Source organism: Misgurnus anguillicaudatus, chromosome 14 (genome assembly GCF_027580225.2).
Source record: "Misgurnus anguillicaudatus chromosome 14, ASM2758022v2, whole genome shotgun sequence".
In the NCBI taxonomy this organism is placed as follows: Eukaryota; Metazoa; Chordata; class Actinopteri; order Cypriniformes; family Cobitidae; genus Misgurnus; species Misgurnus anguillicaudatus.
Genome location: NC_073350.2, coordinates 30789690 through 30804356, shown reverse-complemented (window position 1 = coordinate 30804356; position 14667 = coordinate 30789690). Strand labels below are relative to the sequence as shown.

The 14667-nt window shown below is 33.6% G+C and overlaps 1 protein-coding gene across 1 annotated transcript; it reads right to left on the bottom strand.

The window, feature by feature from the left end:
- Positions 1–1405: 1405 nt before the first annotated feature.
- On the bottom strand, positions 1406–13579 carry LOC129427221 (inter-alpha-trypsin inhibitor heavy chain H3). The gene is given in 28 exon segments (XM_073876299.1): positions 1406–1710; positions 1787–1862; positions 1977–2125; positions 2224–2398; positions 2902–3018; positions 3193–3261; positions 3349–3390; positions 3993–4019; positions 4570–4587; positions 4975–5001; positions 5195–5221; positions 5712–5738; positions 6564–6590; positions 6835–6852; positions 6968–6997; positions 7419–7599; positions 8452–8583; positions 8693–8872; positions 8952–9133; positions 10620–10730; positions 10812–10980; positions 11319–11435; positions 11545–11673; positions 11760–11870; positions 11963–12133; positions 12233–12329; positions 12538–12701; positions 13421–13579. Coding segments are annotated over 28 exon segments (2763 nt in total). The 5' UTR covers positions 13496–13579; the 3' UTR covers positions 1406–1595.
- Positions 13580–14667: the final 1088 nt, after the last annotated feature.

Here is a 14667-nt window from a genome sequence, read left to right as displayed (position 1 = left end):
ATAGGTATTCAGGAATGCAGCTAGTGAGAGTGCCGATGCGGCGCAATATCAGCCCTTAAGGTGGTGGAGGAGAACAAAAACAGTTTTTGTGACTTTTTGCTCTAAAGGCCTTCCATAGTGGAGCAAAACAGAGGCTGCAAGGCAACACACGAGCCGACCTTCGGTGTTCTTACTGGTTTGAGGAAAGAACACTATAAAATCTATTGAACGTATTAGGTGTCACTCAACCAGCAGCTTTACAGATGTCTGTTAGCGAGGAACCACGAACCAATCCCCAAGATGATGCAACACTTTTCGTAGAGTGTGGTCTTAGATTAAAGGGGCAATGAATACCCTGTCTTTCATAAGCAAGGGCAATAGTGTCTACAATCCAATGAGACATCCTCTGCTTGATGACAGCTTTCCCTTTCTGCTGACCACCGTAACAACGCTTTAGGACTTCAGAGCAGCTCATTGTCTGAGTTAGATCCACATACACACATAGTGCACGTACAGGACATAACAAAGCAATGGCTGGGTCTGCCTCCACCAAAGGCAGCGCTTGCAAGTTCACCACCTGATCTTTGAAAGGAGTGGTGGGAACTTTAGGCATGTAGCCGGACCTGGGTCTCAGGGTTACGCTGGATTCAGCAGGTCCAAACTGAAGGCACGAATCGTTGATAGAAGATGCATGAAGGTCCCCTATCCTCTTGACAGAAGCCAATGCAAGTTAGAGTTTTCATCGTAAGAAACTTAACACTCACAGAGTGCAGAGGCTCAAATGGGGCGTCCTGTAAGGCTTTCAGAACCACGGACAGGTCCCAAGGAGGAATAGATGCAGGGCGCGAAGGATTCAGCCTTCGAGCACCTCTTCAAAACCTAATGACCAGATCGTGCTGACCCACTGATCTACAGAGCACTGAGATAATGTCACATATAATTTGTCTGTGTATCTGCAGACTCAAACACAACATCAAATGCTAAACTTGATGATTACTTGATAAACTATGATTTGATTTATAATAATCCTTAACCTGGCTGTGAGAAGGGGTGATATTGTTAATGCATAAATTATGTCTTATATATGTTTTATATCCAAGTCATGCATATTATGGCCTACTACAAAAAGTACAAGTACTGTAGTATACAAAGAGTTCAGATGCACAACCATTTATTATTCAGACTCTTAATGGACTCTGCCAACAAACTTTATTTCTGAATGACCTGCAGCTGGGATAAAGTAGTATTTGAAGAACGTATAATACGTGTAGAGAACATTAATTAATTCAGATCATTTTTGGCAGAGGTGGCTTTTGCATTTGAGCTCCTTATATTTAACCAATGTAAACCTATATAATATTGCTAGAGATTTACAGCAGTACATCAATAAAACTCCAGCAAACATCACACAGATGGTTGGAGCACATTATTGCTTAGTAGATTTTATTGTGATTTTTTGAATACAGTAAAATATGTGTCCAATTGCAAGAGGCATTGGTTTGACTTCAGTATGAAGACAGATAAGCACATGGATAAAATCAAGCAGATTTTGAGGAGCAAAGAGGCAAATGGTTAAGGTATGCTCTGTATTATATCACATACACATGCTATAAACTCTACATGTGAGTTACAGTAAAATCAGAAATCTCTCCGTTCATCACAGCCTGGAACGGCACAAGCCAACATCTGACGACTGGAGCTGAAGGAAATCTGTAGTCTGGCATTTCATCCCTACATTTAGCAGAAACATTTTTCTATTAGATAAGTAAATGACAACATATAAAAACACATGCATATTTTTACGTACCATGACGCTTTCACATCATTGTCCATAATCTTTAGAGTTGACCCTTGAATCTCCTCATACGAAATTTTGTCTTTTCCTTAAATATTATACACAGATATTGTGATTAGATCACAGACATTTTGGTTATATTCATACATGTTGAGTTTGAATGTTAATGTGTAATTATTTACACAGTGTGTTACTTTCTTACCTAAAATACCTGCCAAAGTGACATTTTTTGGTTGTTGCCAAACCGCAGGCCACAGAAACACATCCCCACGTTTCTTATGAAGTACAATAACAACACGGATACTTCCAATCGTAACATCCATTTCATTGTCCCGCAGAATCAATATGATACTGTTGAGATAAAGTAATTATAATACCTCTTCATAGACTGAAAATAGAAAACTGAATATTTATTAAAACAATTATTTGGGTGAAACTGCTGTATTTACCCCTCTTGATTATGTTGGGAAGGTTCCTGGCCCCACAGATACTGAACATTATTCTGGCCATCATTATAATTAATAGAGTTTGTATTTATTGTCAGGTGATGGTTTGTTTTGTAATGAATGGTGATTTGTTGGAATCCAGTTTTAGATGCCATAGACTCTCCATTCATAGAGAACCCTAAGACGTACACAAAATACCACAGTAAAGATAAGTTGTTCAATAATGTGTGCTCATTTTTAACCCTAATATTGGGTGGATCTAATGATTGGTAAAAAAACGAAAAGTCTTGACAACGTTGTCATCAGTAGCTGGTATTTTCCAATTCCAAATTAAGAGTGGCGTTTTCAATATGCAAGAAGCTATTTTGTCATCATGACAAGAAAACCATAAAACAGAGCTGAACTTAATTACCCTGTGTATAAAGCTAAGTAACGTATTACACTTTACCCTAATAATAATAATAATAATAATGGTTAATACTGGACAAGATAACCTCAAATGATTATAATTCATGAAATATCATTTTTGAAATGATTAAATGTGGACATTTGTTAAATGTGTTTTGACTTACATTATGACATTTGACATTCTTATTTGTTATTAACCGATATACAAATAATACCCATTTCATTCATGAAAGAGATACTGTATATACATGTACAAATTTATGAATGTCTGACCTAAAGCAGAATCCTGTAGCAGTTTTAGTTTGTGAGGAATAGGGACATCAAAACAAAGCGGTTTCGGCTGACCATCAGCAGGCAGCAGGAACCGATTATTACGAACTGCGGGAACTGCTGTAAAAGAAAACAATAGAAACCCTTAACACCTTCAGACCTGATTTTTTTTTATTTGGCAAGTAAAATTTAAATGCAGAAAATACTTGTTTTGTATTCTGTCCCCAAGTCTAAATGAGGTAATTATGATATGAAATTCTATATTGAATAATGTCTGAGAGATATTACACTCACCTGTTTGAGTAGCTGCCACAAATTTAGGTCTCGCATATGTAGGTGCCCAGGCTGGAGTCCTAGCATAAGCTATGAACCACAAAAATGTTAACAAATTTATTATATACATTTACCAGATTCAGGACAGAATCAAAGTTAATGGATTTTCATACACACCAATCAACCCATCTTCAGAATCATCATCACTACCCAAAAAATCTAAAGGAGGACAAGTTATATAATGTGTTTGAAATAATTGGATCAAAGTGTTATTTATGTACACACTCACACACATAAATATCTAATAATTACTTGCAGGATATGGATGTGGACATGAATTTTAGGAATTTTGTTGCTGAAGATTTTAGATTTTAAAGTAATTTAAACAAGCAGCAATAATCATTTTTTTGTGTAAGAATACAAATTCATTTACCCTTAATTAGCAGCTCACACTAAACATGCCAAATAAAATAAGAACGGCACATATGAGGAATTTTAATAGATAATATTAAAATAACTCCATGTAACATTTTTACATGAATTGTCACCATTTTATAAAATAAATATTAATAATCCCAACACAAAATGATTAAGATAACTTAATTTGTTAAATGTAGTTTAAACATGATGACATTAATTTGAGACAAAAATTTTAGGAGTTGTGTTGATTTTAGATTTTTAAATAATTTGAACAAGCAGCAATAATATATTTTTTCTGAGTAAGGATATATTTCATTTATCCTTCATTTGCAACACACACTAGACATGCCAAAAAATAAAACAAGAATAAAATGTGTACAAAACCAACAAATATGGCATACAGTCATAGGATGGATGAGCTGGACGACCTAATTTATGAATCAAGAAAACAAAACAAATAAAAGTGCACATTTCAGATATTTAGGTATATGAGAAATTTCAATGAATAATCTTAAAATAACTAAATTCCATGTAACATTCTTAAAACATGAATTGTTACCATTTTATGAATATATTAAGATGACTTCCTTTACAAATTTAGTTTAATGATGACATTAATTTGAGAAAAGGTACAAAAGCTGTACAAAACTGCACCTTTTCTGTCGCTGGGGTGTTACCCTCAAAGGTTAAATTTTACAATATTATACCCAAAGGACCTAAGGAGCTATTTTGTAGTAGTTTAATTTTAGGACTACAAAACAGTTAACTGTACCTTTATATGTATAGAATGGATCCTTAAGGTACCCTAAAAAGGTACAACATTGTATTATGTTTACCTGTAAAGGTGGAACCTTTATGAGTCCCACCTCAGCGACAGAAAAGGTACAGTTTTTGCAATACACATGCTAAATAAAACCAAGTATATTTACTAGTATATAGAATAATAAAAGGTGTACAAAATAAACAAATATGGCATACCGTGCCGCCCTGGAAGACCTAATTTATGAATCAAGAAGGAAAATAAGTGGCACATTTAGCAAGGGGCATATGAGGATTTTCAATAGATAATATTAAAATAACTTCATGCAACATTCTTAGTACATGAATAGTCACCATTTTATGGATGAATGATGAATACTTTAAACACAAAACAATTAAGAAAACTTCCAAATTTAACGAATTTAGTTTTAAAATGATGACAATAATTTGTGACGAAATGTTTAGAAGTTGTGTTGCTTCTGAGGATTTTTAAGTCATTTGAACAAGCAGCAATAATCATTTTTCAGAGTAAGGATACAATTTCATTTATCCTTCATTTTCAACACATGCCAAATAAATAAAATAAGACTAAAATGTGTACAAAAACAAACAAAAATGGCATACCTGGAGGACCTGGAAGACCTGGAAGACCTAATTAATGAATCAAGAAAGAAAAACAAATAAGTGGCATATTTAGCAAAGGACATATAAAGATTTTCAATAGATAATATTAAAATAGCTTCATGCAACATTCTTAGTATGAATTGTCATCATTTTATGGATGAATGATTAGACATACCAAATAAATAAAATGTGAACAAAAACAAACAAAAATTGCATATACCGGGATACGCTGGAGGACCTGGAAGACCTAATGTATGAATCAAGAAAGAAATACAAAAAAAAGGGCACATAAAAGGGGATATTTAGGCACATTTCAATGAATAATCTTAAAATAACTAAATTCCATGTAATATTCTTAATGGTTGAATATTGAAGACGACTTCCTTTTTAGGGGGAAAAACTGCACATTTTCTGTAGGTTAATTTTTTTACCTTTATGGGTATAAAATAAATTCAAATGTTATCCTTTTGGGTGTACAACACTATAACCAAAGGACCTATTGTGTACCTTAAGGAGAAATTTTGTACTGGTTAAATTTTAGGGGTACAAAACAGTTAACTGTACATTTAAAGGTACACAACAGATCCTTAAGGTACAGTAATGTTCCCCAAATGGTACAACATTTTATTATGTTTTGTATACATGTAAAGGTAAAACCTTAGGGTACCACCCGAGTGACAGAAAATGTACAGTTTTGAACCTTTTTTCTGACAATGTTTGCAACAAATATGGCATACCCTGCTGCCCTCTACGACCTGAAGCACCTAATTTATGAATCAAGAAAGAAATACAAATTAAAGGGCACATGGATATTTAGGCACATATGAGAAATTTCAATGAATAATGAATAAGATTCTTAGTACATTTTATGAATACGATTAAGATGACTTCCTTTTTACAAATTGAGTTTAAACATGATGACATTAATTTGAGAAAAGGTACAAAAGAGGTACAAAACTGCGCCTTTTCTTTCGGTTAATTTTTGTACATTTATGGGTATACATTAAAGGGATACTTCACCGATTTAGCATTCAGCTTTGTATCTGTAGAAACCCGGCAGTATTACTGAATGACCATGTTTCCCTCCATCATTTCCCCCTGAGAGGAGAGATATCTGCATTTTGGTTCTGCAAAAAAGTCCTCCGATGATGCAAAAATCGTCATATTACATCATCGGAGGACTTTTTTGCAGAACCAAAATGCAGATATCTCTCCTCTCAGGGGGAAATGAGGGAGGGAAACATGGTCATTCAGTAATACTGCCGGGTTTCTACAGATACAAAGCTGAATGCTAAATCGGTGAAGTATCCCTTTAAATTGAAATGTTATCCTTTTGGGGTAACATTATACCCAAAGGACCTATTGTGTACCAATTTTGTACCGGTTAAATTTTAGGGGTACAAAACAGTTATGTGTACCTTTAAAAGGTACGCAATAGTTCCTTAAGGTACAGTAATGTTCCCCAAAAGGTACAACATTGTATTATGTTACAGAAAATGTACAGTTTTGTACCTTTTTTCTTACAGTGTTTGCAACACACATGCAAAAAAATGAATAAAATGTGTACAACACCAACAAATATGGCATACCGTGATGCAGTTGAAGACTTGGAAGACCTAATTTATGAATCAAGAAAAAATACAAATAAAAGGGCACATTTTGGATATTTAGGCACATATGATAAATTTCAATAGATCATTTTCAAAATGTTCATGATTTGTGTTGCTTCTTAACATCTTATTTAACTAATAAAGTAATTTAAACAACCAGTAAGAAATATTTTTTTGTGAGTGGGGATTCAATTTAATTTATCCTTCATTTAAAAATAAACTGTTCACAAAACCAACAAATATGGCATACCTGTATCGGCTGTAAAACCTGAAACATGAATATAAAATAAAGGGCACAGTTAGGATATTTAGGCACATTTATTAAATAACACAATTCCCTGCAACATTCTGAGTGCATAGCTTGTCACTATTTTATACCTTACCATAGCCTATTCGAGGAGGTAATGGCGGATCTGTTAAAAAAAACATTAAAGAGTAAATACAGAATTTATATATAATGTATACATTTGGTACAACATGTAGCTTTTAGTTACTAATATGCACTCTTTTGTACAGTTTGTACCTCTGAGGTACTATTATGAACTCTTTAAATGCAAAGATGTCATTTTTTGACATCGTAGAGAATATGGGGAATATATATATATATATATATATATATATATATATATATGCTCTAAAAAATTCTGGGTTGTTTATATATATGCTCTAAAAAAATACTGGACTATATATCTTATGTCACCACACCAGAGCAACTGGTTTTAAACTCGTTATGTTGCTGTTACTTTGTATTTTGTTGTGCAAAATTATGTTGCTACTGTAATGCACTTTTTGGAAAGAATAAACATTTGAGATATACACATTTAAACTTCTTACAACTAGAAACTGGAGGTCTGTGTGATTCCTTTCCCTCTTTGGGTTTGTCTGCAACCTCCACGTCACCTTCCTGTGGCTTGGTAACAACCATAGATGTGAGAGATGTAACAAACTGATATTTGAGTGAAAGTTTGAGAGCTTCGTTCTTTACAGCCTCTTTTTCTGGACCTTCAAGAAGAACCTGAGACAAAAACAAAGAGAGAAATTAGACATACAGTCTAGGCTTACAACTTACAATCGATTTCTAAGTTGGGTGTGTAAGTCATCAAATCCAACCTTGTATTATTTTAATCACTGTCTTGTTACGTAAAACATAACACCATTTTGAAACATGTCAGCAACTCCTAAGAACTGATAGCTGGAATTGAACCTTTTTTTACACAGCGGGGTTAGTTGTCACAGTGGTACAATTAAGCCTCCAGTATAATTAAAAATGAAAACAATGTAAAAACTATCAATCAAAATGTGAACTGTTAATACAATATCAGGGAAGATAACTCACAATTATGATTTTTGTCTTAATTGTGAAGCCCTTTCAAATAATCTATTTATATGGAAAATTAAAGAATGGTTAGATGAATGATCATGGATGGATGAATGTGTGGATATCTGTCTATTATCGGCAGATATATAAACTATATCCACATTTAGTATACATAGACAAAATTTTATTGAATTTTTTGTGTTTAAAAAAAAATTGTTGTTACAACAAACCCTCTGTTTGTTACAATGAACCCCACCTATGGGGTAAGTTGTCACGTTTGCACTCCTGTCACTTTCAGTGTAATTGTATGATAACGGTATCTCCCATAAACAAACTTTAAGGGTTTATTTGTAACAGAAATGTGTGTGTTGATTGTGTAAAAAATTATTAATCTAACTTAAATATTTGAATGATAGAGCCAAAGCCAAAAAGCATTAGTTTGTGCCCCACACTATTTGTTTTTTCAAGTTACTGTATTGGATTGGGTTTCATTATAAAACAGATTATTGTCACAGTGTCCAGCTAAAAAAACTTCTGTAAATTATAAACTTACTGTTTGTCCAGAAGTTGTTTCACTGTAAGGTAGGCCCACAGTCTTTCCACAAAATCTTCATGTTCAGATGGGACATCAATTACATCTTTTGTTGTTACAGTGTTTTGGTACGTCACCTTACTGCCTTTCTGCACCGCAATAGTTAACATTGTCGTTATGAATACTGTTATATAGGGGAAACTTTATGAACTGCTTTAATCCAGAAATATCAGTATAAAACACGGGCCGGGATCTTACTGATATTGCGATGACTTCAGTGCTGATGCTCTCCACATTGTTGTCTGTAATTTGACCGGATACCACAATTTCAGAGCCGTTGAAGTACAGGGCAAAATTGGTCTGGGTAAGATTTGAGACTCCTATGTAGTTAAGTTGAATATCAGTTAGGAGCGGGACGGCAACTTCATCATAAAAGCCCTACCAAACAAATAAAGAGTTAAATACGCTTCAATACACGGCATATTTGAGCATTGTTAAATGATTTACTGTTTTGCACCTGCAGCTGTAGATCAGCATCAGAATCCTCATATATTCTGCGAGCAACTCCATTATTTTCCAGTGACATTTTTGTTAGGAAATCAAAATTAACATCATATCCGAAACCAAGACAATAGAGGGGAAACTTTGACTCAATGGCCTTTCTCACATTAGACATAATCCTTTCTGTGTCGGTTTCACCTGTAAGAGAAGGAAATTCCTGTTATAATATATATGTTTTAATAATACAATAAACAGTTTTATATTATTATTTGTGCCTCTTTACACTAAATCCGTCCATCTAACTGGAAAAATGTGTTGCATTAAATTCTCACCCTTTGATTTACTCATGAGATTATGGATAACACGGACCACATAATGGATACTCATAACTGTCTGAACTAGTGTTAAGAGGGTGGACATTAACTCTTTCCCCGCCATTGACTAGTTATCTCATCAATTAAGAGAAAATTTTTCCTGCTAATGACACTTTCCTGACAAGATTTTACGGTAATCCGCTATTATCAACTAGATGGCGCTCTTACCCAATTTATAAACAATTGAAGCAAAAATGAATTTAATTAGTTTTAAACTCCATGTATGTTTTGATAATCGTTCTAAATATGATCTCTAACAAAATTCCTTTACAAAAATGCAATTATTTTAGCTTTTTGCTCAAAAGGTTGTAGTAGAAACCTACCCATATTCAAGAAGTTCACTCAAAAAAAATCCGTAAAAAACGTACAAAGTACTGTGTAAATACGAATGAATTTTCCGTATTTATGTTTTACAGGCGTTTTACCTGTTTTTTTTTAAATAACATGTTGCATTATGGGTGCAATAACCCCTGCTGCAATCTTTCACTTTTGCCTCTCTATCACCATCTCTGTTTGAAACCAAAAATTACAACTTGCTTGCAGAGTTATTTTCTAACATGGATGATGTTTAGCTTCTAAACAAATGCTGTCAGAACAAGATAAACTATTCCAGCATCAACACATGTGATTTAGTAGACAAATCTTCTTTCTGACGTGACGTGTAACATTTATCACATTAAATGTACAGTTTGTGTTTCTTTTAGATTTCTTTGAAGTCACCACTATGGTGATTAGTTGTGTCAGCTGTGGTTTTTGCTTCAGAGACATCAACACTTTGGATACAAATCTCAACAATGGTGACAGTAAATGTTAAGAAAGAGTTTCTACAATCCTGGTACCCAGCATGCATTGCAGCATGAAGCTTTGTTGTTGATTGTCACCGTTGCGTTTCATAGGCGGATTGAAGTGTCCCTAAAGTCTACGGACAATGTTCTATAAATCTACAGAATGTTCAGTTTTTGATTAAACGGAAATGTCTGTAAACATAACGGAAAAAGTACGGAACGGAAATTTTCTGCCAGGACATTATCCGTTTTTTTTACAGATTATTTTTTTAGAGTGTTATAAAAAGAGAATAGGATAGAACTTTTTTCCCCCCGGTTTGTTTGTTTGTTGGTTTGTTTGTTTGAAAGCAGAGGGTCTGTTCTTTCATTTGATATATTTGTATGTTTATATATTTATAGAAAAAAATTCTTGGAAGGCATTTTGTGAAAATTGTGAAAAGTCTGGCGGGGAATGAGTTAACTCTTTAGCTTGTGTTCAGTGGCTGAATGTTTGCAGTGATCATGTTTATCAGTGTAATTTTTTGCCTGATGTTGGATCTCCATCGGTCAGAAGAATAAGGATTGAAGCAGATCCAGCTTGTGGCTGCCGTTTGAACATATTTACTCCTTCTAACACCGCAGCATTTATGTCCGTGGCTACAAGAAGATAAAAATATTTGTGTCATTGTTCATTAAATAACAATTTTCCAATATTGCCATCTCACATTGAGAACTGACCTCCTCTATCTGTAATCTTCCTCACAAATGATTTCGCGTCATCCAGGTTTGCCTTGGTAGCTTTAAGGAGTTCACGCTTCCACAAATCAACTTGACTGTCAAACGTGATCAATCCAAAGTGATCGTCCTCAGAAAGATCACTCAAAATCTTTAGCAGTGCCAAACGTGTCTAAAAAAATTCAAAGAATTGAAAAATTACTGAAATACTTATCGTCTTTAATGCAGAAATTCCAGTCCATTTTTAGGAGTCTGACTATGAAACCATTAATTTTGTTTTAATATATTTATATTATGTACTGTATATTAAATATTTATTCCATTATTATTTTGCATATATGATAAATATTAAAACTGAAACTCTTTTGCTAGGCATGGATTATTAAAACAATACAAAAAGAAGGATTTGTGACAACGTTTGCAAAGATATTTAACTTGTTATAATCATCATGGTCTCTAGCAACTAATCTAAAGCTTTCATAGGTGGTCAGTAATTCACATTTTATTTACCTGCTTAATTTTTTTGCCATGCATGGAGCCACTTCGGTCAATAATAAACACCACATTTTTGGGAATACGTGGAAGATCTGAGGGTGCAAAGTTGTGGACGAAATACCCATTTGATACCTGAACGAAATTAAATGTGATTCAGGATTACTCTTGCAATATTCTTCAGGCAAAATAAGTTAGTATGTTATATACACACAAATGTATTTTCCCACCCACTGAAACTCACTTTCATTTCACCATTAGGATTTTGTCTCTCAACATCATATGTAATGAGCAGGTCTCCTTTCAGCCCACTTTCATCACAGTCTTTGCATTTGGTCTGCTGCTCTCGAGTGGGGTAAAAGGTCACCCATGCCTGAAATGTTCGGATTGATCACTTGGTCACCTTCTGAAGTTTACATGAATTATAAAATAACTGTATTTTTATCGTCTATTGCTTACATCGCTGTCCGCTCTGGAAGTTTTGATGCCATTGGCTAGATCATTGGTGCTCAGACCACCTGTCACCTCCAAGAAGGAAATTCCTGGTTTCTCATGGATGTTTACATCAATCTAATATAAAGACAGACATATGCTTAAACGCATATACAATAAAGAATTTTATTTAATGCACCACATATAATGTAATAATATTTGTGTCATACCTTAAAATCTGCCACCGTCTGCATTGGTTGTGCATTGATGAGCAGCTCATATTTGCCAAGGCGACGCTTTAGCAGTTCCTCATAAGTCAACTCAAAGGTGACTTTACTGAGAGCGGCCACATTCACTGATGTTTTAAATTCTTCTAAAGTCCTTCCAACAGACTTGATGAGGAAAATTACGCCCATCATATTACTGCTCTTCCTATAAATACATACTTTATAGATGTGTGAATGATATATGTTTGTTTCAAATGATCAATACTTGATGAGTCCAGCACTTTGTCCTTGTGAAACTGCTTGACTGTACTGCTGCTGAGCGTCTGCTTTCTCCTTCACAACTCCATCATAGCTCTTTCCATCTATGGTCCTGCAGGGAAATTTGCATTTATTTGTTAAACTATTTTTATAATGTTAACTGTTATACATTTTAGCAGAAGGTAGACTTTATATGTCATGACAACATTATTTGAATTTTGTTCTAATTTGGTTAAATCCTCAGCCTACATTAAACTTCGCCCCACATGCTAGCAATGACTTTCTCTCTTATCTGTATATTGTGTAATATATTTACCCACATTCTGAATTTGCTGATGAAGGCATTCTTGGGTATTTTCACTTCAAAGAAGATCTCCTGAGATTCATTAAGTCTGTTTGCCACACGGCTTGTGATGATTGTGGTGGCGTAGCGACTGGTCACAGTAGAGTTAATGTAGAAACTGTAAATATTCACATCTTGTGTCTGTGTTGAGAAATCAAAAAGTATCATTAAAGTGTAGTCATGTAGAAATGGGTGATATTTACGCCTTCTTTTTGCATGCACAAATATTTACTTTTCAGGTTTTCAGTAAATATCTGGTCAGAGGACAAATACAGGTTAATGGTTAAATCTCAGTGTGGTGACACAAAGTTCAGTTTTCCTTTTGATAAACAATGTATTTTCTTGCTTACTATAGAAACTTGGGACCACTATATGATAAATATGCTCATTATTTGTAAGTCACTTTTTATAAGTGTCTGTTTCCCTTCAATGCCCCGCAAAGAAAATTTATGACTTTAAACATTACAAAACTTAAAATCTGAATTAAACAAAACATATTTAATTACTTAATTTAGTGCTGTTGGTTAGTAGCCTTATTTTATTCAGATTTTATTACACAGAATTTATGATAAATTAATTCATTTTATAAAATGCCATTAAACCGGGGCTCCACAGCCCCCAGTTTGAGAAGCACTGTGTTAAATGAATAAACATTCAGAGCAACCAAACAGATTAAAGTAATGCTCATCTTTTTAGTGAAAAAAGAGTTCAAAAATACACAATAGATATTTAACAATTCTTATATTTTAAAATAATGTTATGATCTAAAGAACATTTATTTAATTCATATTTCTGTTTGTTTTAGACTACTATTTTATTATTTTTGACACACATTATAATTCATATGTAGTGACCCTCACCTTTTTAACAGGAGCTGAAGAGGCAGAGATGAGAAAGAAGCCCAACAGAATCAATCTGAGTGCTGGACGAGTCATTGTGACACTGAAGGAAAACTCACAATGTCTCAAAAAATAATGCGTAGTTACAGGACAGAGGGGGCAGGCGAAAGTCAAGACCCCATGGTACGCTGATTCTCCTTTGATTGGTTATTATCAAGAGGATGCAGAAACCTCCCCCTTCAGCTAGTATTTGTAATGTTGTTCCATTCAGAGGTCATCATCTCTACCCTTACGAAAATATATATACTTAATTAATTGTATTAATATACACTTTATATATAAAAAGCATAAGTAATGTTGCAGTATATTTTAGGTACACTTTTAATGTAGTAAGTGTACTAACATCTATGTTGTAGGAGCATAATTGTAAGTGTACTACTTGAATACCACTTTAAACTAAATTGGCCCACTTTTTATTATATAAAGTATCCTTCTAAGTGTACTATAAGTGTAAGAGTAGTCAACTTTAAGTGCACAACTATTCCACAATTACGTTTTTCATTTGTACTACAAGTAAACTCATGAGTATACCAGCAGTTTACTACTGTTATACTTCTAGTAAATGATTAGTTTGTAAACATACTATTTTACTAGTTTTATACTGCAATTGTACTCATAGTCAACTAGTAGTTTGCTAAACTTATACTTCAAGTGTACATGCAAGTGTACTCTTAGTAAACTAGTAGGTTATTAATTTTGTGCTGCAAGTACTTGCAAGTATTATTTTTTATACTTTAAGTTAACAGATAGTTTACTAGTCATATGCTATTAGTGTACGTGCAAGTGTTCTGTTAGTAGAACTAACTGTTAGTAAACTAGTAGGTTACTAATTTTGAGCTTCCGGTATACTTGCATACTTTTACTCTAAAATCTATTCCACCCCAAAGTTTGTTACTAAAGTATATGAACTTGATCAGGTAGGTTTATAAGACATAAGGTAATATTATGAGAAAAAAAACTATATTTATTAGACCACTCAATCAAAAAAATGTATAAAACATAATTATACTTTGAAGTATATGTCAGTAAACAAGTATAGGCCAAATATACTGAGACATTTCTGTCAGTATGAGGTCAATTACTTCAATGCAATTTTAAGTATATTTCTCAGATGTACCTAAAGTACATTTTAGAGAAGTACATAAAAAGTAAACTGAAAGTATACTTTCTTATTTTTAGTTTAAAATAAGTATACTCAAGCACACTTG